This window comes from Pleurodeles waltl, chromosome 1_1 (genome assembly GCF_031143425.1).
Source record: "Pleurodeles waltl isolate 20211129_DDA chromosome 1_1, aPleWal1.hap1.20221129, whole genome shotgun sequence".
Lineage (NCBI taxonomy): Eukaryota > Metazoa > Chordata > Amphibia > Caudata > Salamandridae > Pleurodeles > Pleurodeles waltl.
In genome coordinates, this window is record NC_090436.1 from 88,759,902 (window position 1) to 88,786,769 (window position 26,868).

The following is a 26,868-nucleotide window of genomic DNA, read 5'->3' on the forward strand; positions in this document are numbered from 1 at the left end:
AAGTAAGAGGAGCGTCTCCATCGCCTGGACCCAAAAAGAGCGTTATCTGCCAAGCGGCAACGTGGGCTTCCTTGCACACGTTTGCAAGACACTACTGCCTGGATAGCCAGGTGAGGAGAGGGGCATTTTGCCCGCTAGGCCCTGCAGGACTTCGTGGTGTGAAATATATCCTCAAGACCCACCACCAGGAATTATAGCTTGGGTATCTATTCTAAGGTAAGGAATCTGCAGCTAGAAGTCTCTATCTGATGAACAAGTTACTTACCTTAGGTAACAAATTATCTAGTAGAGACTCAACTTAGCTGCTGATTCCTTACACCCACCCAGGCCTCCCTGCTCTGCGGACATATATATCATGTCTTTATATTTTTTCCTTTCTTAAGGGCATGTCTTTTTCCTCAAACAATCAAGCGTAAAACTAAAATGTTTGTTGGTTGTTCCATGACTCTGCGCTTATGGCGTGGTAAGTTGTGGAAAAGAACTCACGTACGTGCGCCGAGGTGGTGTCTATATAGAAGACCAGGATGTCACAGACTGCTCCAACGACGCGGACGACACACGCAGATCTGGACGACGCCATCTGACAACGCGCGCAGAGTACTGCTCAGCAGAAAAATTCTGGATTCGAAGCTGACGCCAGGGAATTCTAAGGTAAGGAACCTGCAGCTAGACAGAGTCTCTACCAGGTAATTCGTTACCAAAGGTAAGTAACTTGTTCATTAGGGTGAGCACAGTAAATAAACGTTTGAAGGTCACAGTGCACTACTGACAGTGGTTTCAGAAAAAAACAAGTATACACACGTTTGAAAAGTTTAACAATATGACTCTAAGTATAATGCACCCAGAATGCTCTCTGATTAGATGCAAATATTTGCAGAAGCTTGTAAGCAAGAGTCATGAGTGTTTGCTTTCAAAATAAAATGTTCAGAAAAAATGCAAATAGGAAAAAACATTTTTTTGCTACTATATAATTTTAGGTGCTATTTCTCTGAAGCCTCATTTAGTAAAATGTGTTATTGCGTGCTAGTATTTGCCAAAAATATTCCTAATGGAAAATCAGTGTAACCATTTTCGACAAGATTGTGGGAAGCATGAAAATAAACAAGCACTGTCAAAGCCAACCAATCCGATGTATTTGTGAGTATTTTGGTTTCATCAGTGCATGTCTTTTGTTGACATGGCTTTTGTAACACTTCATTGTTTTGGGAGCTGTCAGCCCTCACCATTGTAACAAACACTGGCAAAAAGAAAAAAAGCTTTTGTTCTCAAAAAGCACACGTCGCCACCAGTGGTGTAACAAAGGCCAGCAAGATCCCCTATAGGGGGCCCCCTCAGCAAAGCACCTACCCTGAGTGAGTCTGGAAGAGGCCGCCTCCATACTCTTTGCAGGGGGGCCCCCTCCAGTTTCGTTACGCCACTGATTGCCACAGTAGTTCCTGGCACTGAACAAAACTATTTTGTGTGCCAATATGCTCCTTGTGGAAGAGCAGTATGCCATTATTCACAATAAAGCCAGCTGATAGCGAGAAAAATAGAAGTTTAATAAAAATAAAATGTCTTTGTTAATGCCAGACCTGATTAGGGACACAATTCTTTTAAAAAGTCACAGAAGTGCACCCATGGAATAGGTCTTTAAATTAGTGGTGTTCGTGAATGCACAAGAACTTACAGAAGTAGACCACGCAATCGTACCTCAAGAAAATATTTGTTAACTGTATTTTAGCACAAGCAAATATGCATGTGTATATTTGCTCATGTGAACATATACTGAGGTTTTACAAGTCCACTTTCCCTCTAACCACTTTTTTTCCCAACCCTGGAAGAAACTCTACTTCTGCCATTGTCAGGAGTGAAATTCCAACCTTTCTTATTATAGGAAAAGATCAGAGAAGAGCTGGTGAAAATCCTTAAAACAGGCAAGTTAGTAGGTTTCCAGACTCAAAGGCATTGCAGCCCTGGAACTACTGCTGCTTCCTCCAGCCCCAGTATGTAGATCTGCAGAAAGGTGTCAGAATAGGAAAATTGCTATAGTAGGGATTGAAACTGCAAGTATTCAAGCCCTAAAATAGTAGTAGCCCTGGCATAATCAGAGAGGCTACTATCAGAGTGCTTACATAATGGGATTACTGCCATAATTTGTCACCACTCTACAAAGCACCAAAGGGCCAAGTAGATTGTTTTGCAGGACAAGTAGATTTAAGCAGCAACCTGTCCCATGGATAAGTAGATATTTTATTAAATTCCACACCCCTGATTTACCAATGATGATAAAGGATTTTTGAAAGGCAAGCCCACAAATGAGTGAAAGTGATGGGCCTGATGCGGACGTGGTTAAAAGCCCACAATACTTACAAAAGTTCAAAGTGCTTGCACGCTCGACCTAAAAATGGTTGCTTAGTATTGCAGCCTCTAGCTCTAACTTGGGGAAAAGGAACAACCGTCATCTTCTACCCGTGTAACATTCCACTCCTCGACTCACTGAACCACACTCCTAGCCCATCACCACCAATGGATAATTGACCCTCCCTCACGTCGCAGATGTCCCTGGATAATGTTGAGGCATTTGATGTTAATGGTTTTGGAAACTATTTACTCAACGTTGAAATCTTGATAGCTTTGGAGTTGAGAAGAGGGTCTTCCTTAACTTCCTTTCTGGCAAGAGGTAAAACTCCAACTTTTTGAGTGACAAAGTGAGATCCTGGAGACACATTATAATCATTCCTCCTTTTCCAGAGATGCTGCCCTCTTCAGAGGAGTACCTGCCTAACCCAAAAGTGGATGGTGACTCCCAACATCTATAGTGTGCATGTGTGGATGCTCAGTCTTCCTGTCCCGTCCGGCATTCCAGCTTCTTCTCTGCTTTAATCTCTGCCTCCAGCACAGCCTCCAAAGGATAGGTCAAAGCTACAGATTCACCTCCTCAAAGTGATCTCCTATTGAAGATTTTAACAGAGCACTGACCCGACTTTACATCTAAGCATCCACACCGTGTGTGTAGCCGCCATTGCTTTCCAAGCGCTTCTTTCTAAGCGATAAGATAACAAACCTTTGATAGCTTTTGTTGCAGGGTTGTTGGAACTCCTAATGCTAATGTTCCTGGACACTGCCTCTATGTAAGAGCTGGAATGCCGTCAGGAAAAGAAGTACAAACCTTCATATTCTGATCATTTCATTCTGTGAAATACTATTCCAAACTTCTAATGGTATTAGCAACCAAGAAATGGAACAGTACCTGTGTTTGAACGGCCTATGTTCCAGTTGCAGCTTCTCTGTTGGAGTGGAGGAGCGTCGCCCCACTTAAATTCCCCCCCAAAGCCCCAGAAATTAAAAATAAAAGAGTAATTTATTACCCTTTTATTTTTCTTCATCCCATCCTGGACGTGGAGTGTCAGGACGGGGCAGCGCCTGCTGAGTGGCAGCAAGAAGGAGTGGTGGGCAGAGGGATCCCTGTGCACTGTTCAAAGTGTGCATGTCTCCTTGGCCAACCATCTTGCGATGGCCAGCCTAACATGCGCACTTCAAACCTCTAAACCCAGCTATCATAAGACAGCTGAGTTGAGAGCAAGAGCAGGCCTCCAGTGCGCTGGGGAGCGCCAAGAGAGGCCACTTCCTCCACTCACGGTGCTGCCCACGTGCTGGTTTACAGCATGTGAGCAGCGCCAGGATTGGTGAAGGGAGTTTGCTTTGGCCCGCACACCACACCTCAGTCTCAGCAGAAGCTGTCCCGCGGAAGGAAGGCGTGATTTGATAAGTGTTATTAATTTCTTTTTTTTATTTTAATTTGCTCGCGTCCACCCGCTTGTCGGCCCCCCTCCTCCATAGATGCCAGTCACCACTGCTCTGTTCCATCTAAAAAAGGAAGTAAAAGGATGGAAGCAGTTGGCAGGAATGTCTTCCCTACTTTTGCATTAGCCGTGAGACCTTGCAGCTTCCATGGCACTTGTGGGTTTATACAGCAGGGAGTTATGGAACTCGTAGTGTTTTATTGAGCTGTTGCCTGAGAAGGTAAGATTTCAAGGACATCATAGCAGGAAAAATTATCCCATTACACCAAACTAGAAGTGCAGATAAGGATTCAGCTGATTTGGCTGTATGAGTTATCTGTCACAGCCTTTCAGTTAGGTATATCTGTTGGCCAAGACTGAATTCTCCCACGCCGCAACAGAAAATTCTCAACTTTCCGTTCTCTGGATTTTCTGTTTAGTAGGTGGTCAAAGAGATGCCACACATGAAGACCAAATAAAAGATGTTGAATTTTTTGATCCTGAGAAAGGGGAAGATCTTCTCACTTCCCAAAGTCCAATCCAGTGGTTGTGGCAGAGTCAAACATGTTGTATAAGAGGCAGTAATAAAGAACCACCGCACTGCAGAAGCAGTTGTTTCCGAAACAGAAAAGCCAAAGAGGTAGAGATTCAAAACAGCCACTGGTGGTAAGACTTCTTCCCTAGAATGATCTGCCTCCGCATCTTATGTGGCTAGTCTAGGATGTTTAATTTCTGTGCAAGAAGTTGAAAGAAAGGGTTCCCAAACGCCAGTAAAACAATGGCATTTACTCCAGCTAGTCCATAAAAGGGAAGAGTCCAAGCTTGTACTGCGTCTAAGGCTAGATCTAAAAATAGATCTCAATTAACAGCAACAGATGAATGAACAGGAAGACGTTTACATGATAGGTCTGTGTAAGGTCTTCCCGTTTTCCACAGGGAGCCTGGATGACGTCTGTAAATCTGCAGAGCTCTTAATTTTATATACTTAATTGCAAGACCCTTCAGAAGTACCCTATTTACAGGCTAGAGATATAGCTCTACCAGTTCAACATGCTTCTAATCAGCCTCAACTCAGCTTGACTGTATTTTTCATATGCACGACTGTGATAGCAGCTGCTCTGAAATAGGGCATTTTTGTATGCCTGTACTTGGGTGCCTGGGTAGTAAAATCTAGTTCAGCGCTACAATTTCAGCAGTATTTCAAGGAGACCATGAGTCTTCTCTCAGAAGTAATTGTTATGTATCATATATACTGTCTAAGAGTCTCTCTCGGAAAGTGACTGCAGCTCCATCACAGTCAGTAAGGCAAATTTCCCTGTTCTGATGCAGCATTGCCTTGTGACTCTTCCAGTTCCCCAATGCAAACTACATATGCAACTACTTCAAGAGTTTTCCAGGAAGGCTGGAGACTGGAAAGAAAATAATCTAGTGTCCAGCAGCATAAACAAATTCCTTTTATGGCGGTGCAAGGAATACTGCCTGCTGCAAGGGATATTATTCCAGGAACCTCCTGCTCCTCTAACTGTAGTAACAAACCCCATCGATGCAAGGTTCGGAAGCTCATGGGGGCAGGGGGCGGCACATGCAGAGAAAATGGTATTGTATGGATATACTGAAATTGAGGGTGGTTCACCTATTTTGCCATTCTATGAACAAGCAAGCACAAACCAGATTCAGGCTAGTTTCACAGGAAGCATGATCTCATCTGGACTGGCTGCGGGGCATCTTCTAGGTCTTCAGAAATGGAAAGCTGAAAATCTCAGCATGAAACTCTAAGAACACAAGTGCATGATAAATCATTCAGTCCTACAAGACATCTTTCATATTTCATTGTATTGACTTGTTCTCCCCAAGGAAAAACATAAAGTGCCATTTCTTTGTGTCTGGTTTCCCAGAGCTCAGATCCTTGGGGTGTGCCTATTACACTAGCAGTCAAAGACATTTGTGTATGCTTTTCCTTGATGTCTATTCATTCAAATGTGATTACCAAGGTGATGCATTGTTAAATAGTAATGATTGCAATAACTTTGGACTGGCCAAAATAATGGTGGTATCTAGACTGTTCCACCTGTTTACCACTCCACTGAAGGCCTCCTTGCACCTTCTAAATAGAATGTTGGGCAAGATTCTCCACCCCATCTGCGCTTAACCACCTGGCTCCTGGCTACTTGCAGTATGGTTTCTTGAACATACCATTTGACTGTATGAACATCCAACATTCCTAGGTAATTCAAATGACCTTTATAAACGTTCAAGTGGAAGAGATTCTACATATAAAAACTCCAGCGACAGTTGGGCCAATGAATATGCCAATAAGAGAAGGTACTACATTATAGTCTGAATTGGACAAAATCTTTAACTATGGGGTTTGTCCACACAGGTATGTTGCCTACAACCCAAATTTAGAAGTACATAGTCTTATATATTACTAAATGACTTCTTCATTGTAGGCCTAAAGCCTGTTCTGCTGGGAAACTAATTCTTCTCTTCTAAAACATTTGCAGAGGGGCTACCTACAGTTTGGTTCTTTATATTCTCTAAAATGGATGCTCCACTGTTTCAGTTATCTGTACTAACTTGTTAGTTTAACTTGAGTAGTCTTCTTCTATATATGCATTTGGTTTCCTCCTTTGGGTCAAAGTGTTGTTTTGTTTGCTACTCAGTCCTTTTTATGGATATCAGAATAAATCCATCAGTGTCTACACAAGATTACATGTAATCCTAGTTTTCCATTGTGATGCTTCTCTCTGAATTTCTTCCCATTGCACCAGATCCTCAAATCATAAGCAGAATTATTTTTAGTATATCCCCTCCTGCTCACCAACGACTTAGAGGGGTCCAGCTGAGCATGCATCATCTGGAGGACTACGGGTGGCTTCTCCATTCTGAGGTAGTGCATGGTGTCTTTGATCAATGGGGTATGGCCTGGCTATATCTATTTGTCACCATCAATAACAGGTAGTGTCAACAATTAGTTTTTCCCCAGACACTTGTTAGGCACCTCCTTTTGGCCTTCCCTACGTTACCTCTCATGCCTCAGTTTCTGAGAAAGGTCAAGTCGATGAAAACCATCTTCCTCATTACCATCATGTCAGCACTGCAACTTGAGTGAAGTACGGGTGTTGTCTACACCATCTTTTCATTAGAGAAATTAGTGTGAGAGTGTGGTAGTATGCTTTACAAATGTAATGACACCATTACACGTTGGCAACTCGATCACTCGGCCAGTGTTCTTCGCTCTGCCTCATCCTTCGAAGGAGGGATAGAGACTTCATCTACTTGACTCCAAGAGAGTGCTTAGTTTAACATCAACTCCACAAACTAATTTTGGGCAGACAACCAGATGTTTGTGGAATTTATAGGTATAAAAAAGGCAAGACAGTGCAAAAGAGGACCTTGTTTGGGTAGTCTGTATCAAATTTGGATATGCACTGGCCAAGAAGCAGCCCTCTGAAGGCTTGCAGGTCCACTTGAGCATGGCCAAGGCTGCTACGACAGCTTTGATGAGGAGGGTGCCCATCTAGATATCTGCCAGGCTGTGAAATGGGCATTGGTACATATGTTCATTCAAGGCTACTGCCTTTATACAGATCTGGTGAAGGTCAGTTTGATCACTCAGTTCTGAAATACTTTTTTTTGGCAGTGTCTTCTCATCAGTCCTTCTACCTCTTAGAAATGCTACTATTCTATCTGTTCTAAATGTGAGGAATCTGTGGTTAGAATTATCTGTAAGAAGAACAGGTTATTTACCTTTAATAACTCTACTTCTGGTGGTTATATTAACTGCAGATTTCATGGCTCTTCCATCTTTTAATTCTACAGGGTTGTCTGTATTACCATTTAAAATGGTTTGAAGTTTAGCGATTGGTACATATGGCACACTCCCATTGTGGGAAGAGCACAGAAGGAGAAACTGATGTTAGCGTAGATGGGTGGCAGTTCTATGCAGGTCTAATCTGAATCTGTAGTGAGTCACTATAAAGCCATGCGCTGCAACCTGCTGAAGCCCGGGAGCATTGCTGAAGAATTCTACTGATCCAGTCTGGCGCAGTATATTAGAACAATGTATACATATGAGTAGACTATTATGAAACATGCAGCATAAATTGCCAAGAGCTAAAGTCTGAGTTAAAAAAAAAAAAAATCAAGGTGAAAAGATGAAGGATCATGGCAGCTGGCATTGCACAGTATGATGAAAAGCCTGCCAACTTCTGGACTCCTTAAAGACAAGAGTCCACTATTTCCCTTTAGTTTTTACATTTCGAAAGAGATACACAGTGGGGATTCTGAACAAATATATTTTGTCCCTACTACAAATGTAGCCTTTTACAGGCCTTTTTCAACTTTTATGTTATGATTTTAGATTAGAAATGTTAGTGTTCTAGGGATCCTGCACATGCATTGATCTGTTCTACCATTCATGGTTTAGTGGTAAGTGACTTTTCTTGCTAATGATGCATAATGTGACCCACTAGCAATATAAAGATCCAAGCCCAAAAATGTATTCTTAGAGTCCAGAATGTGCTCTGAGACAGCACTGCAGATTTTCTTACAGAAATACGATCAACAATATTCGAGATCCTGTTAAAATGCAGCAGTAGCCTTAAACATTGAAATGACCATATTTGATTGCTAATGTCAGCAGTGGAGAGGTTAATAGGTCACAACCAACACGAAACCAGCAAATTAATTTACAACTGGAAAAACTTCTATTACTGAGTGAATTGAAGGTAACCCTTTCCATTTGAAGGTTGCTTGGTAAGAAATTGGACATGTTTTGTAAATTTTACCAGGAGTTTTTCTGACTCAATGGGGTTTCTTCTTTCCGTAAAATTATTGCTCAAATCGTTGAAAAACTTTATACAGTGAGCATCTCCCCAAATCACATCCTGCTTCAAGTGCCAGTGATCTATGAAACCGCTCATTCTCTAAAACAGTTCCTCCAATAAGGGAGAGGAGTGGAGGCAACAATTCATACCTCCTACTCATTGCCCACAGGAAAGCACTAAAACAAATTTTGCTTTACCTCGTGTCTTTCCGTTTCAGAAAGGCAGCTATTTACCTTGGAGCACCCATCTATCATTGACTATTTTTACTGAGACCCTCTGTGCGCATTTAGACACCCTCTGTTAAAGATATAACATGCTTTACAAAAGAAGCTTGTTGCTGCACCGTTAAAATATCCCTATCCCCTGTTAGGTAAGAGAACCTCTATAGTGTATTAGCATAATTCCCATCTTCCACAACCCCTGTCACTACAGGATCATCAGAAGAACCATGTGTTCTCTATGTTGGCTGTGACTTCCGAGGGATTGCCCACTGGCCATACATCTTCACTCTGCAAAAAACGAAGTATATGAATGTTATGATTTTTTTCTAGTGTTCAGCTGCCATTTCGATTACATTAAAAGTGTAGCATCTTAGGTTCTCTATTTTTGCCCTATGTATTGATGATGCCGAGTGCAAATAAGAGCCCAAGAGCTTAAGGACCTGATTATGAGTGGGTTATTTTCTGACATTACTCCCAATCTGAGCAGGGGTCGGAGTTGAGAGTTGAGTGTTATTTAACATATACGATAATTATGGAATGGGTTAAATACCTTAACCTTTGTTAGGTTTTGGCAAGTGAAACCTGCCAAATCTAACAGGGGAAAAGCATACAGTGTTTGCTGTATCATGCAGATTTTGGTAAGTTAAACACCAAAATCTACATGTTATTCCCTAGAAGGTCGTAATTACTGCTATTTATTGCACCCGATAAATAACGTACTCTGGGGTGTGGTTATTTATCAGGTGCGATGAACAACATTTATAATCAGGTCCATAGTTTAGCTTTTACCAACATTACAAAATTAAGAGGGCCCGTCTTTCACAGTGTTTTTACAATATCTTTCCCCAAACTAAGGCCTCATCCTCAGTTATACATGCTGTGGTTAGGAAAATTAAGCACATGGGTTACTTCAGGCCTCTTGTGCAGGGATTATTCTCTAGATGCCTCATCAAGGGCTGCCTTGTACAACATGTGAGCTTGAAGTCTCATGGGGATGCAAGCCGTCACCATGAACCAAGTCTGCTCTCCTTTACAAGTGTTTACACAAATACTGATTAAAGAGTAGTCTTTCTTTACCAATAATAAAGACTATCCAACATATCAGTTTATGAATCTAAAAAAGTCAAGGCCCACTATTAGAACTCACAATACATATAACACATATCATATGATAAACATACATATAGAAAAAGAAGCAATGGCTACAAATGAGAAACTATATATGAGACCTTTAGGCGTTAAGGGGATGGTGGCCCCCAGTTCAATCAATATAAACCGCACTTTAGTTTCAGGGCGGCTACCACTCAGTAATGTAAACAAAACACCCACAGAGGTAGTGGTGCGTGCGATCGGGTTGTGTTAATGTGAAAAGGTTGCGTGTGGGGGGGGGGGAATATAAAAAAAAAAACAGAAAACGAAATGATTCCTACATAGGGGTTGCTGTCAAAAGGGAAACTACCTTTTCAGGGCATAACTGTGAGAAGCATTGCTGTTATTGTTTATTATGACTGTAATGTTACCACGGTTGCCATGCCCTTTCAATATAGGGCATTTCTGTAGGGGACATTTTTACTTACTAGCATCACCGTAATAGCAGCTCCTTTGCTTTTGGGCAATTGGTGTTTTCCTTTTACACACAGTTGTCACTCATCAGTCTCAGCCAACAAGATGTGTCCGGTGAGGCAAGGCCAGACTGGTTGTGTCGGGCATTTCCCGGGAAGCTGAAAGGATGGGAGGCCGCTTTTGTTACAGGTGGGCGGGTCTTTCACAGTGCAGCAGTTTTAAAAGCACTCCAGAGTTTCTTGTATATCCAATAGTTTTCAGGCAACAATAAAAGTGCCAAGACAACTCTGGTGATTAATGTACCTCCTGGACAGAGAGTTTTGTCTAGTGGCAGCTGTGACTCATCTAAGGTAGCATAGAGGGTTAATATGCCTGCTGCAAAGAATGTGTCCTATGCAGATCACAGAACAGCATTTTATGTACAATGATCAGTGGGATACTTTTTTGGCGGAGCTTCTTTAGTTACTGTGCAGTTCATAAGTTAAAATATCTAACACAGTGAGCCACATGCAAACTGCATGGTACAGGTTAGAAAGTTATATTTTTCCCTGTTGTATGATGGAACCACACATGCAATTACCACCTTGAAAAAGTCTGTGTGGACGAAACACGTGTTGGCTGTCTCTGAACATTGATGTTTTGATGTTTCTCAACATAAGGAAATAAAGAAATCTGCATCTTTCTTCATTTTGGACTCATTACTCGGAGTGCCCTGGTTCTGTTTTTGTTTCCATATTGTCTATACAGCACGGCACAGAGGAGGTATCTTGCTATCCTTCTTTGTTCTGTGCACCTCGATACCCATGGTGGTTGGGTATCTACACCAGGCTGGCACCCTCCTCATGACTTTGCCTCATCTCATCCACATTAACTTTATTGCTTCGTGTTTCAGATATGCGATTTGAAAGCATCAACCACCTTATATTTATCATCACCATATATATATATAATACACACACACACCTTGCCACCCACAAACCCTACCCACCCTAAAAATTCCCTTACCACCTAAAAACCCATACCCGCCCCTTGCCACCGCAAGACCCATACCCACCCTAAACCCAAAATATGCCCTTACCACCCCAAAACCCATACCCAATCCAAACACCCTTTACCACCCACAAACCTATACCTAAACTTTAAAATTGCCCTTACCACCCTAAATCCCATACCCACCCTAAAACCTAATAATGCCCTTACCACCCCAAACTCCCAACCACCCTAAAATCCATACCCAACCTAAAAATGCCCTTAACATCCCAAAGCCCATACTCACCCTAAAACCTACAAATGCCCTTAACACCCCACCCCCACCCTAAAGACCATACCCACCCTAAAACCTAAAAATGCCATTACCACCCCAAAACCCATACCCAACCTAAAAATGCCCTTACCACCCCAAAACCGTACCCACCCTAAATCCTAAAAATACCCCTAGCACCCTAAAATCCACACCCACCCTAAAACCTAAAAATGCCCTCAACTCCCCAAAACCCATGCCCACCTTAAAAATGCCATTAACATCCCAAAACCCATGCCAAACCCTAAAAAATGCCCTTACCAACCCAAAACCCATACCTACCTTAAAACCTAAAAATGCTATGACCACCCAATACCCATTACCTGTATTTACCTGCAAAACCTTTACCACGAATACACCTTTACCATTCATGCCTTTAAAATGAAATTCAAATGAAAGGCAGAGGTATATTTGTGGTGAAGGAATGTGTGGTAAAGGTATATTCGTGGTAAAGGCATTGTTGTAAATGCATTGCGTGGTAACAGCATCATTATAAACAATATTTTTCCCAGCCCTTGACTATCCTAATATTGCTATCATTCAGGAATTTGTAAAGCGCACTACTCACCCGTGAGGGTGTCAGGGTGCTGAGGAGGAGAGGGGGGAGAAAAGAGGTGGGGGTGCTGCTACTGCTCAAACAGCCAGGTCTTGAGAAGTTAAGGTAAGGAGGTCTTTGGTCTGGCACAGGTGAGTGGGAAGAGTGTTCCACGTTTTGGCAGCAAGGTGCGAGAATAATCTACCGCTGGTTGTAGTTCTGCAGACACGTGGGACGGTTTGCGAGGGCGAGGTCGGCGGAGCGGAGATGCCGGGTCAGGGAGTAGAAGGAGAGTCGTCTATTGAGGTATTCTGGTCCATTGTTGTGCAGTGCTTTGTGAGCGTGAGTGAGGAGTTTGAAGGTGATTCTCTTGTTGACTGGGAGCCTGTGAAGGTTTTTCAGGTGGTCTGTGATGTGGCAGTGGCGGAGGATGTCCAGGATGAGGCATGCAGAGTTTGGCCGTGGTTCCTGCGTAGATGGCATTGCTGTAGTCCAGCTTGCTGCTTACAAGGGCTTGGGTGACTGTTCTTCTGACTTCATTGGGTATCAATTTCTAGATCTTTCGGAGCATGCAGAGGGTGTTGAAGCAGGAGGAGGAGATGGCGTTGACTTCCTGGGTCATGGATAGTGAGGGGTCCAAGATGAATCCTAGGTTGCGTGCGTGGTCGGTGGGAGTCAGAGTGGTTCCGAGTGTGGCAGGCCACCAGGAGTCATCCCATGCGGAGGGGGTGCAGCCGAAGATGAGGACTTCCGCCTTGTCGGAATTGAGTTTGAGGCAGCTGCTTTTCATCCATTCGGCGATGGCCTTCCTTCGTGGAGGTAGGTCCTTGTTGAGGGAGAGGATCAGCTGGGTGTCATCGACATATGAGATGATGTTGAGGAAGAGGGATCGGGTGATGTTAGCGAGTGGGGCCATGTAGATGTTGAAGAGAGGTTGGGCTGAGGGACGAACCTTGGGGTACGCCACAGATGATTTCGGTGACCTCGAGCAGAATGGGGGAAGGCGGACTCTGGGTTCTGCCGGTGAGAAAGGAGGTGACCCAGTCCAGGGCTCTGTCTCGGATTCCGGCATTGCTGAGGCGTGAGCATAGGGTGTGGTGGCAGCCGGTGTTGAACGCAGCCAAGAGGTCCAAGAGGATGAGGGCCGTGGTTTCGCCACTGTCCAGTATGGTTCTGATGTCGTTGGTGGTGGCGATGAGGGTGGTTTTGGTGCTGTGGTTGCTGCGGAATCCGGATTAGGAAGTGTCCAGGGTGCTTTTCTCCTCGAGGAAGCGGGTTAGTTGTCTGTTGACAGCCTTCTCAATTACTTTTGCTGGGAAGGGGGAGCAGGGAGATAGGCTGAAAGTTCTTGAGGTCCTTTGGGTCCGCCTCAAGTTTTTGGAGGAGGGTGTTGATCTTGGCATGTTTCCAGCTCTTCAGGAAGGTGGCGGACTCGAATGAACTGTTGATGATCTTCCGTAGTTTGAGTGCGATGACGGAGCTTGCTTTGCTGAGGATGTGGTGGGGCAGGGGTCAGATGGAGAGCCGGAGTGGATGGTGTTCATGATTTTGATGGTGTCGTTGTCGGGGGTCCAGGAGAGCAGGGGGTTGGTCGGAGGTGAATCTGTGGTATTGATGGTTGCTGGAGGGGTCTGGGTGCTGAAGCGGTTGTGGATGTCTGCAATCTTGTGGTGGAAGTAGGAGGCTAGGGAGTCTCAGAGGTCTCAGGATGTCGTTGGCATTGGAGCTGGGGTTGGAGAGTTCCTTCACGACGTTGAAGCGCTCCTTGTGGCTGTGTGTGTTGTTGTTGATTCAGTCTTTGAAGGCGGTTCTCTTGGTGGCTCGGATGAGTTGGTGGTATCTGCGGATGGCGTTTCTGAAGGCTCTGAGGTTGTCCAGAGTCTGATCTTTGCGCCACTTTCTTTCGAGTCTTCAGCAGCTTTGCTTAGATTCATGGATGTCGGCGGTAAACCAGAAGGCCTTTCTGTTGGTGCGTCTGTTTAAGGGATTCTTGATTGGGGCAATAGTATTGGCACAGGTGTTGACCCATTGCCTGAAGTTGCGGGCAGCTGCATCAGTGTCAGCGGTGTCAATGGATGGGTTCTGGGAGAGGGTCGCGATAAGTTGGTCTTCGGTGACCTTGTTCCAACTGCGGTGGGGGATCCGTTGTGGGTGGTGGTGTGTTGTGGGTTTCTTGAAGGAGAAGTGGATGCAGTGGTGGTCTGTCCAGTGAAGTTCGGTGGTGTGGCTGAAAGAGACGTGATAAGGGTTAATGATAAGGGCTATAAAGGGTTTGTTTGGGTAGAAACAGATTGTTATTAGTAAAGGCAAGCCTAACTGCCATATTACATTCTAAACCCTGCATGTATGCTTCTCCAGACCAAGTGCTCTTAAAAATGCCTACCAGCATGGAACATGTGGCTCCTACACCCTTAGTCCCCTTTCTCTTATGTAACATTTTCTATACACTGATTTACACACATATGATTAATTGTCTTTGTATGTGTGTGTGATGTAAAGTGCTCCAACAACCTACACAGGTAAGAGAGGCACTATAAAGCAAATGCAATACATTTGAGAGGGGGCTATGGAGAGATGAGAGACATCGATAGAGGGTGATGGTGAGGAAATCATTGAAGAACCACAATAAAGATAGCTGTATCCTAGTGCATTGTAAGATCATCATGCTTTCAAAATGAATACAAGTGAATATGTAATGAAAAATGTGTTGTAGAATGCACTCTTTTTGCCATTTTGTTTCCAAAATTGTCTTGGGGCGGGAACCCACAAAACGCCATTGTAGTGGTCAGGCTCGCTCGCTGTGCATCCTATGGTGGCTGTCTGACAAAATTTGCCAGGGCTGCTTTGGCTTCCCAGTCCAGCTCTGTGACCAGGATCAGAATATGACCTTAGTATGTGCTGGTGGGAGCAGAGCTGCTCAAAGGAAGTTGTGAGCTTTGTTTGAAATGTTTAAATCAAGCAACAATTATTTTACCACTAGTAAACCTTCATGAACCCCCTTGTATACAATGATATGCTCTCATAATATTTCCTTACTGTTAGAAATGGGGTCTTTGGTTGGCAGTCAGATTACCCCCTATCCAAGCAAGGACCCTCACTCTAGTCGGAGTAAAGGAGAATCACACTCGGTTAACCCTGCTTACCCACTTGGTAGCTTGGCACGAGCAGGCAGGTTTAACTCAAAGACAATGTGCTAAGTATTTGGACCAACACACACAGTAATACAGGGAACCACTACAAAATGACACAACACAGGTTTAGAAAAAATGTAAATATTTTATCCAAATAAACAAGACCAAATACGATAAAAATCCACAATACACAATTAAAAATGTGATCTTAGCACTTAAACACACAAAAATAGTGGCTAGAAGCACAAATGCTGCAATTTGATGCTAAGCGTCGTTGTGACGGAGTCGTTTCCCACAATGCGATGCCACCGGCACCGTTTACGGAGTCGTACGGACCCCCAGGTACAGTACCTTTGTAAAACAAATAGAAAACAGGCCGGTGCTAGGAGTTTGACTTATTTGTTTTATTTTCCTTTAACCGGTTCGGTGCCTTGGACGAGATGATCTCGTCCAAGGCTACAGTTCCCCTGTGCCTTGGACGAGATCATCTCGTCCTAGGCACAGGGGAACTTGGGGGAGCGCTAGCGCGCCCCGCCGTGCACCCCCCTCCCCCTAAAGGCGGGGATGGAAAGGGAACACCTGCCCCTTCCACCCCCGTCCCCCCCTATGACGTCAGCGCGCGCTGATTTGTCACAGGGGCCTCCCCATCGCGCTGGAAGCTCTGCTTCCAGCGCGATTGAAAGAGAAATGCAAAAGCATTTCTCTTTCAATCACTGGGGGAGGCCCGGAGGGGCTTCAAAGGGAAGGAAAAGTATTTCCTTCCCTTTGAAGTCTCTCCGAGGGTTTCAAAAGCCGGATTGCTTGCAATCCGGCTTTTGAAACCCCACTAGACACCAGGGATTTTTTTTTTTTATTGAAATTTACATAAGGGAGCGACCCCTTGGGCAAGGGTCGCTCATCGGCCTATTATTAGGCCGATCTGCCCCCAGGGGGGGCAGAAACCTCTGGCACCAGGGACCAATTTTTTTTTTTTTTATGTTTCATTTTATTTTTTTAGGTGGGGAGCGACCCCTTAGGCAAGGGTCGCTCCCCTTGAGGGGAATTTTATATTTAGGCCATTTCTGCCCCCCTTGGGGGCAGATTGGCCTATTTTGATGAGGCCAATCTGCCCCCAAGGGGGGCAGAAACCACTAGACACCAGGGAGTTTTTTCTTTGCGTGAGGGAGCGACCCCTTAGGCAAGGGTCGCTCCCTGGGGGGCAAATTTATTTTAAGCCATTTCTGCCCCGGGGGGGGGCAGAACCCTTTAGGCGCCAGGGCAAATATTTATTTATTTTTTTATTTTATTTTTTTGTTTGTTTTTTTAGAGATGGGTAGCGACCCATCAGGCAAGGGTCGCTCCCCTGGGGGGCAAACTGTATTTAGGCCATTTCAGCCCCCCTTGGGGGCAGATTGTCTGATTTTAGGTCAATCTGCCCCCAAGGGGGCAGAAACCACTAGGCACCTGGGATTTGTTTTTTGGCGCCAATGTCACGCAGGGGGAGCGACCCCGTAGGCAAGGGTCGCTCCCGGGGGAGGGGGGGGGGTTTGGGGGACTATTATTAGGCCGAACTGCCCCCGGGGGGGGGGCAGAGCCCTCTAGGCGCCAGGGCAAATATATTTTTTTTTTTTTAGATGGGTAGCGACCCATCAGGCAAGGGTCGCTGCCCTGGGGGGGCAAATTGTTTTTAGGCCATTTCTGCCCCCCTTGGGGGCAGATTGGCCGATTTTAGGAAAAATCTGCCCCCAAGGGGGCAGAAACCACTAGGCACTGGGGATTTGTTTTTTGGCGCCAATGTCACGCAGGGGGAGCGACCCCGTAGGCAAGGTTCGTTCGCGGGGGGTCAAATTTATTTTAGGGCATTTCTGCCCCCCCCCCCCACACAAGTAACCCCATCTTGGATTCCCCTAGGTCTCTAGTTTTAAAAAATGCACAGGGTTGGTAGGTTTCCCTAGGTGCCGGCTGAGCTAGAGGCCAAAATCCACAGGTAGGCACTTCGCAAAAAACACCTCTGTTTTCTTCCAAATATTTGGATGTGTCCACGTTGCGCTTTGGGGCGTTTCCTGTCGCGGGCGCTAGGCCTACCCACACAAGTGAGGTATCGTTTTTATCGGGAGACTTGGGGGAACATAGATTAGCAAAACAAGTGTTATTGCCCCTTGTCTTTCTCTACATTTTTTCCTTCCAAATATAGGAGAGTGTGTAAAAAAGGCATCTATTTGAGAAATGCCCTGTAATTCACATGCTAGTATGGTCACCCCAGAATTCCGAGATGTGCAAATAACCACTGCTCCTCAACACCTTATCTTGTGCCCTTTTTGGAAATACAAAGGTTTTCTTGATAGCAATTTTTTACTCTTTATATTTCAGCAAATGAATTGGTGTGTACCCGGTATAGAATGAAAACGCACTGCACGGTGCAGCTCATTTATTGGCTCTGGGTTCCTTGGGTTCTTGATGAACCTACAAGCCCTATATATCCCCGCAACCAGAGGAGTCCAGCAGACGTAACGGTATATTGCTTTCGATAATCTGACATTGCAGGGAAAAGTTACAGAGTAAAACGTAGACAAACATTTATGTTTTTTTCACCTCAATTTCAATATTTTTCTTTTTCAGTTGTTATTTTCTGTAGGAAACCCTTGTAGGATCTACACAAATGACCCCTTGCTGAATTCAGAATTTTGTCTACTTTTCAGAAATGTTTAGGTTTCTGGGATCCAGCATTGGTTTCAGGACCATTTCTGTCACTGACTGGAAGGAGGCTGAAAGCACAAAAAATTGCAAAAATGGGGTATGTCCCAGTAAAATGCCAAAATTGTGTTTAAAAATTGGGTTTTCTGATTTAAGTCTGCCTGTTCCTGAAAGCTGGGAAGCTGCTGAGTTTAGCACCGCAAGCCCTTTGTTGATGCCATTTTCAGGGGAAAAAACACAAGCCTTCTTCTTCAGCCACTTTATCCAATTTTTTTGAAAAAAACGAAATTTTCACTGTATTTTGGCCAATTTCTTGGCCTCCTTCAGGGGAACCCACAAAGTCTGGGTACCTCTAGAATCCCTAGGATGTTGGAAAAAAAAGGACGCAAATTTGGCTTGGTTAGCTTATGTGGACAAAAAGTTATGAGGACCTAAGCGCGAACTGCCCCAAATAGGTAAAAAAAGGCCTGGCACAGGAGGGGGAAAAGGCCTGGCAGCGAAGGGGTTAATTATATGTACCTGCTTTGTTTTTTCTTATGTTTTATGCACTATGCTAAATAATCTGTGTTCAAGTGAATGTATATTGTACCAGTGTATTCCTCTATGTATCTGGTTTAATACCTTTGTTTTTCTTCCTTTTTATTGTTTCTCTGCATAAAAGCCTTTAAAGTAAAAGAAAGGAAATGTTTTGAAAACAGTGTTATACATGTGCAACATCTGCAAACGTACTGGTTGTGTGCAAGACTTTAAGCCAGGCCGAGAAATACAAACAATTATATATGGCGCTCCTATAAAGTTTTCAGACTCCCTTCATACATTTCCCAGGTTTTGGCCCACAGCTCCTCAGCAACTGTAAAGGATAATTCCACTTACATTTTTTGTTATATTAGGGAGAACGCGGTATTAATGTGTGAAAGACAGCACAATATTAAAAAAATGCTCAAAATTAACTAAGGCTCTGATAGAAATAATTTAAAATGGTAAGAGTTCCTAGGTTCTTAATCCACTATAGAATTGCTACTCACTTGTTTCCCATTTTGGTTCTACATATATTTTTACGCCTTCTCCAGACAACTAGACTGAGATATTGGCGAAAAGTAGATGGTGGAGTGGATGTCCGTCGTCACTGTTAACTAATAAGGCGTCATTGTTTTGTTTTTTGAAGGTATGATGCCTCTCTCATCAACCTCGTGGATGACATGACTCCTGTTTCCACGCAAGGACATCAGCCTCACTACCAACAAGCGTTTGACTGGACCAGGGAAAGTGTGACCCCCCGGTGCCAGCCCAAGCCTGCCCGACGCCCCCTGGCTTTCGTCCTCCAGCAGGGACGGAGCCAAGGAGACGAGGAGCGGGAAGAGAGCCGTATACTCGAAGACATTTTCTTCATTTGATCAGCATAATTCAACAGTATTAATGTACAATTTTATTTTATAAGTAGCCGCCCTCTTATCTGCAGTGGGCTTGTTTACATTTTAAATCATTTTAAATGTCACTTTTAATTTATGGGGTTAACAGTGGCGTGTTCATGAACCATACCTGTTATTACTGTTTTTTCAAGAAATCAAGTTCGAAACATTTCTTTTAGTTTGTGAGATGCAAAATTATTTTTATTATTATTATTTTTAATCCAGCGTGCCCGAGCTTTTCTTATAAATAAAAAAAGCATTGAAAATTATATTGTAGGAAATTGATGGCGATATCCAGCTGTGTTTTATAGGAAGTTCGTTTTAATATTGATATAGCAGAGCGTGTCCAGCTGAAACGAAACAAATGGCGCCGCACTCGAGCTGCCAACGTTACAAGCACTTCGATGCATTCCCTGCGCCCCTGCCGAGAGCACTTCGAACCAACATTCTGCCCTTCGGTGTGTGATAATGCCACTGTGCAGCTAAAGGCTGCCGACAAAATGACGGGGCTGCAGCCAGCACCCCTCAAGGGCCGCACACAAGCTGGAATTTCAGGATAACCGTGTATATGCAAATTGACTGATTGTTATGTAAATTATTCTGGAATGTGGAGAGTTGGAGATCGAGCATCACATCCTTGAGCTATGTAGGCATGTTAACCATCTGCAAATCTCAGGCCTTCTCACCGCCCCCACCCACAATTCTGGAAACCAAGCAGCGTATCATTAAGGGGCGATATCTGACTTTGGTATGCTGCGGTCCTTTTTTTTTGGTGAGGCTGTAGAAAAAGTGAAGATTATCGTTTGAAAGTAAATTATTTATGCAAATTACAGTGCCAAAGAGACACTTGCAAAGAAAGAGAGGAAGCATCATTACGTTTCCTCCTTTATTCCATGTCTGGTTTGTGTTCCTTTATGCCAATTGCTTGTGCAGCATGAATATTCATGTAAGTGCCCCAGAACTCAAATGATGCCATCATGTGTCACACGAGATACTAGCTTCCTTCACACTGTCACCCATCAAAAAAAAAAAGCCAACATCTAACCATGTGCCGGAAACCCCTGAATGGAGAAGGTTTCCATTGTGTGGAGACAGTGTGCAGCCAAGATATCCGGGTGATAGCGCACTATATGAAAATACATGCTCATGGATCATAGCTGACCTCCTTCATGGATTCTGCAACCTCCTCAGGACATCGGTGGCAGCTTCAGAAGCCCTTGTAGGTTTTTGGGGGAGAGTTAGGAGGGTCTGCCGTGGCAGTGCTGTATTGAAAACCCCAACCCCCTGCCCCCCAAATGGTTGTGCTGGGCTCAAAGCCGCGCCCCCATTAGAGACCCTGCCCTTCAACGCCTGGCCTGGTAAACCTCATTTAAAAAGTTGGGGGGGGGGAATAGTCACATCTTTTTTATATATATTTTTAGTTCCACGTGGTTACTGATGTGCTTAAAAGGAGCTCAGTGGGAAGCAAATCAGAAATTAAGTTCACCTTGCATGCTAAATTGTTTGTTATACAAAAACAGTCGTTTTTTCCACCTCAAGTAAGTGGTAAATTGAGGTCTCCCTTTAGGAAAAGCTAGATTGTATTTTCAGAGGTGGCAGTTTGCATGAAAATGCCATTTACTCCGCCTTATTTCCACTGCAAATCATCATCACTGGAAAACACTGGCTTCAAATATATTCTTATTTAGTAATGACACCAGGCAAGTAGCTTTGGATTATATACTTCTATAGAACATGTCTCTTATAGAACATGTCTCTTACATTGCCACAAACTATGTTCTCAAGCTCTTAGAGGTGATGATGTCCGCTGTGTATGTTACTGATCCATAAATGCACGGTCCTTGCACTGCAATACATCTTCATAGGGAAGTGCCTGGACTTGGTAAATATGGCCGCAGATTAGCAGAGTAATGACTATTTGTCCTGACTACATTAATCATATTTCTCCCACCATTAGCCACTGTATACGTTGCTTTAAATACCGTGCACCACTGCTTACCAGGGCATGAAATGAGTTGGTGAAGTTGCCTGCATGTTAATCTTAAAAAAGGAAAGCGAGCGGGAGGGAGACGGAAAAGCAGAACAAATTGGTCCTGGTCTCCGTCCCAGTGTTTTACACATTGGGCTCATTAAAATACCTATACATTCCCTAGGAAATTTCTCAGGTAGTTGGGGTTGTTTCCCACATTTTTTATATACCGGAGGCAGAGTCACAACATAGTTCGGATTCCAAAAACCTCACTGATATTCTGTCTCTCTCCAGTACATATTGGGCGTGCAGTAAGGGAGGTCAAGCCTCGTTCACTATATTTAAATGGGCTGCACTACATTCATTATGATTCCAGCTTGTCTCTTAATTTCAAGAATAAACTGGATGTAGGGATGCTGTTTGTGATTGGTGGTCAATGGAGCATGCAAGGCTACAGAACAGTAGGTGCTGCTCTGTAGGAAATTCTGTTTGTATTCATTTGGCTCCTAGTGGTCCAGAGCAAATTATAAAAGGTCAGAATTGAGAATATTATTCCCATCCCAGAATCGTTGGTGCAAAATACCAGCTGAAACATAAATCATCAGTAGCCTTCATAGGATTCTCTGATAGGGGAGCTCTTTCTCATCAGACTTTAACTCGAACAAACTATTTAGAATGGCCAACGCTGTACAGATACCATGCCCAATTTGAGGCTTTTATCTTTTATCTTTTTTCCTTTTACAGATTAATTTGCACTAAAGCAAAGGTTTCCAGTTGTAGTCCTTCATGGACAGAATCATGCCTGGTGTTTAGGATCACAGACTATGCAAGTTATTTCCATTAGATTCTGTGGTCTAAACTCTGTCCTCGAGAACCACAGTCAGGCAGCCTTGCTTTAAAGTTGTCTTTTATTACAAGGTTAGATATCTCAACGACTGTCGTTTCTCAGATGTGAGCCCTACACGACTGATCTTTTTTTCAGCTTTGTTTAATCTCAGGTAGGATCCAGGCTTTGCCTGGGTGCTGCATATCACCTAAACTTACTTTTCTTTTTTCTTTGAATATTTCTTCTAAAGGATACTCATCCAACAATTTACTTTCAATAAACCCTTTTATATAAGACACTGTGCAGCAACTGGTCTTGCTGGCATCAGTGCAGTGTATCATTTTTCTATTATCATTCCACATCGTGATCAGGCCACATCATCTCTGATACATAACAAAATTTGAGCAGTTAGGGCGCATCATTCGTAACCATCCCTTATGTTTCACCTCTAATGTCGCAGTCACATATAGATACATTAAAGGAGTACAAAGGGCAGGAAGATAATCAAAATATAAAACAATGAAGTTGCACTAAGCTGTAATATTCAAGCCAGACTCAACTGCTCTAGTGATAGAATTTAGCCCAAATCTGTATGGGTCTTGGGGAAAGAAATAGTTTATACCATTTTCTAAATTTTTAACAAACTTGTAAATCATGTGGGGGATTAATGAAAATGGCGATGGATTAAAGAAGTACAGCACTCTGAAGATTACGTTTTTAACATTATACTTATATCAAAAACTATCTATGTTGAGCCCGGAGGAACAAATCCTTAGGGTGGAATCTACTTACTGTATGCTCATTTGATCTTCAGGAGGATCAGATACCCATAGGTCTGTCGGTCGCCACGTTATCTTCTGCCACAGGTGAGGTTTGCCCCTCAAGTTCTTAGCGTTAGACATTAACTCAAATTATTTGCCTCTTTCGTGGACAGTGTTATCAGTTGAAACAACAGCGTGCTTCAAAGTATAGTTTTTCGTTTCTAGTGTAACTGTAAAGTTTGCCTTCGAGGCAAAACCTCCAAAGTTTGGCTTTGTTGCATCTGTCCACCTTTTCTTACAACACAAAGGTGAGAAATCCTTGCTTTTCGATGCCACACCAGTCAAAGTAAAGAACAATGTAGGGTTGTCCTTACACCATTCTTCAGCATCGAGACTTTTTCTTTGATCAGTACCTAAGTTGTTATTCTATACAATGTTTCTTCTGTCTCGTCAGGTTGGTGCCATGGCTTCAGAAGAAGCTGCATAAGTTCACCAGAAGTGCCAGCTCATCTGCAAATATATTTTACAGTTTTATGCAGCGCAAACACATCCCAGAGGGCATTGGAGTGCTTTGGGTGAGCTCAAGATTTCTTTACACAGGGCCAGATTTATTTTATTTTAAGCACAGGAGATAGTGCTTAACTCAGAAGTAAAAGATGTAGAGTCAACACTGGGACTCAAACCTAGTTACTCTGATCCAAAATATGGAGTGCTGGGTATTAGGCCACAGCCATATTTCTCAATTTATGTGTGAAAGTTATACACAAGTGGTATGGTTGTGTATACTCGCATGCAGTGTGCACATTCTCAATTGAAATGGCTTTGTGAGGTAAAAAAACAGCAGTGACAAATATTGGAAGACTCACACCCACAGACTTGTTTGGTAGTACTTGTGTTCTGGACTCCGCACCGGTGCACAAACAGGGCCAATCATTGTAAATATTACGTGCATATAGACCAGGGCATTCGCATCCCCCCAGGAGGTACCAATCCACTGTCTGGGAAATGCTGTTGCAGCTCATTTGCTGTTTGTGATGGGCAGCAGACATTTTATGGTCAGTCGTATGTTTTGTTTAAATACCATCCAGGCCTCTCTATTGACAACTTGAGGTTGTAGCTGACACAGGTTTAGCAGGCTCTTCCCTGCTAGCATCAACCCCTTCAAAATGCATGCAAGCCTGCAACAACTTGAAAATCTAATGAAACAAAGGGAGACTCTATCGTCTCTTGATGATCTACTGCAGCGCAACTATCAGCAGAGACTCAATTTTCTTTTTAACGCTGATCATGTGCCCCCCAGGATACTGATGATGATGGTGTGGGGATGGCTTGCTCACACCTTATTATACTGATGGCACCTTATACATTCAATGGCAAAATGCCTATTTGGCGTGACACCCTTCCTGAAACAGAGTTGAGCTCGCCACATGGGCCATCACTGGAAGAAAGTACCTCATTTGTGATAGGGGGTTGGAGAGCAGCTGCGATACCAGAGTTACAGCTGCCCTCCATTGAGAATAAGACAAATATTTATTTAAACTGAGCATGGGCCAACGACATTGGAGCCAGTGCTTGCATTTAGTGGCACCTTCACAGATGTCTTGACTATCTGGTTCAAACCATGTTTTTGCCAACGCATTCATCTGCGGGTAGCCAGGCAATATAGGCCTGCATCAGGTGAACTAGACTTTCCCACCAAACACCGTACTCTGGAAAATCCTATTGTAACTCTTCTGCCAGAAGGGTAAATCCAAATTCAATTCTGACCTGTTAACCCAATCCCCCCTACCTCCCCTCCGCTTCCCCAGATAAAGAATCCTAAACGTGTGATGTTTGACAAGCACATTTTTTTCTTCTGCCCACCTGGTACTGATGTTCATGAACACACCTCATCTGTTGGGCTACTATAAATAGACACTGAGGCATGGCCAACAAGATCTTGCCTTTCTTCCCGGAAGACCTTGGGGCTTCCTTAGCTTTGACAGTCCATGGTGGGCAGGACATGGCAAAATAAGGCATCTGTGCAGGTTTGGATAGCATAGATTGCATTGACAGGTCAGTTGTTACCAGTGTCGTACTCTGCAGAGATGCCTGGATGAGGTCAAATGGATTTCCTGGCAAAGAGTAGGCATTTCTGAAGGACTTACCTTTTGGTAGGTCTCGTCTCTTTATACAGAAGGTGGACTCTGCGCTTTTACAGTTTAAAGATAGTACAACAAATGTGCTTTCATTGGGGCACATTGATTGTGCCTGCCCACATCAACTAATTTCAGAAGAGCATCGGTTTATCCTACTGCAGGAGGTCCACCACTTGCTCTCTAAGGGTGCCAGTGAATCAGTACCAGAGTCGTAAAAAAGGCAATGGTTTATATTCATGCTCCTTCTTCATCCTGAAAAAGGATATAGGCCTCGGGCCTATGCTGGTCTTTAGGCTTCTGAATGGCTTCCTACAGGAGGACAAATTCAAAATGCTCATGTTGGCTCAGATCCTATCTGCTCTGAACCCGAGAGACTGGCTGGTGTACTTGGATTTAAAGGATCTGTATTTTCATATTCCCATCCTGTAGTCCCACAGTTATTTGTGGACGAAGGTATCTTGGGAACACTTTCAATTTGCTATGCTCCCCCAACCCCTTTCTGCCTCTCCTCCACCCCTCAGGTATTCACGAAAATTATGGTGGTGGTATTGCCCATCTGCAGAGGTTGGGAATTACCATATTTCAATACCTCAATGACTGATTAATGAAGGCGGCCTTGCTGAAGTCTGTCTTAGACCACTTCTGGATAATGCACATTCCCTATCATTGTTGTGGTTCACTTTAAACAAGCTGAAGACCCACCTGATTTCCTCACAGAATATTCAGTTTCTTGGGGCATGTCTGGACATGGTGGTGTTCAGAGCCTTTCCTTCCCTGCAGCGAGTCTGGGACATTTGACTTATGATCCTGATATGTTGGTCTTGATTCTGGATCTCGATGAGTGAGGCTGTGGGGCTTTTTTGCCTCTTAGCATTTTGCATCCTCCTTCTCAACTACACTAGGTGACACATCGGTGTGACATCTCAGTGGCCCAACTTCAAGGCCACCTTTCCACTCCATCCAGGTCTCGAGTTTCTGCCTGAGATCAGCAGTGCTGCCTGACTGATCACAATTGTCTTGTGGCAAGCTACTCTCACTTCTCCACCTATAGCTGACAGTGGTGATGGATGCAGCTCCTGGGTTGTGGGGTCATCTGGGGGGTGTTGTTGAAGCCTCTGGTTTGCACTGGGCCAGCTCTACATCACCCTACTGGAGCTATGGGCTATTTGTTTGTCCCTGGAGCTTTTTGCTGCCTTCCATCAAGGAGAGGTTAGTGCAGCTTTTCACAGACCACACTGTCACTATATGCTACTGCAACAATTAGAGCTTAGTAGGGTCTCAGAGATGTGCCACCAGCCTTTGCTTTAAAGGTGACTGGAGCAGCAGAACATATTTATGATTGCCAACAACCTGGCAGGGTCCTTAAATGTCAGAGGAGACAAACTGAGCAGGGGGTCATCTGGCAGATTACCAGTGATGTATTCATTGCAAGGTTGTGCTGGGCATATTCAGCCATTAGGGAGATCCCTGGCTGGATCGATTTGGCACAGTGTCAACAGTTTTGAGGTTTTCATGACAGCACTCACTAGGAGGCACGTTCTGGGTGGAGTGGACACATGGGGCCTGATTCTAACTTTGGAGGACGGTGTTAAACCGTCCCAAAAGTGGCGGATATACCACCTACCGTATTACGAGTTCCATAGGATATAATGGACTCGTAATACGGTAGGTGGTATATCCGCCACTTTTGGGACGGTTTAACACCGTCCTCCAAAGTTAGAATCAGGCCCATGGTCTCCTATACACCTT

The 26,868-nt window shown here is 43.9% G+C and overlaps 1 protein-coding gene across 2 annotated transcripts in view; it reads left to right on the forward strand.

The window, feature by feature from the left end:
* The window catches only part of KIAA1328 (KIAA1328 ortholog), a 665,562-nt gene extending 638,840 nt beyond the window's left edge, over positions 1-26,722 (forward strand). The window contains exon 11 of one of the 2 annotated variants that reach the window (XM_069218089.1): positions 19,182-26,721. In XM_069218089.1, coding sequence (XP_069074190.1) covers positions 19,182-19,410 — 229 coding nt within the window. In that variant the 3' untranslated portion in view covers positions 19,411-26,721. Of the gene's footprint in view, positions 1-19,181 lie in introns of both variants that reach the window. The other variant, XM_069218177.1, reaches the window with a different exon arrangement.
* Positions 26,723-26,868: the final 146 nt, after the last annotated feature.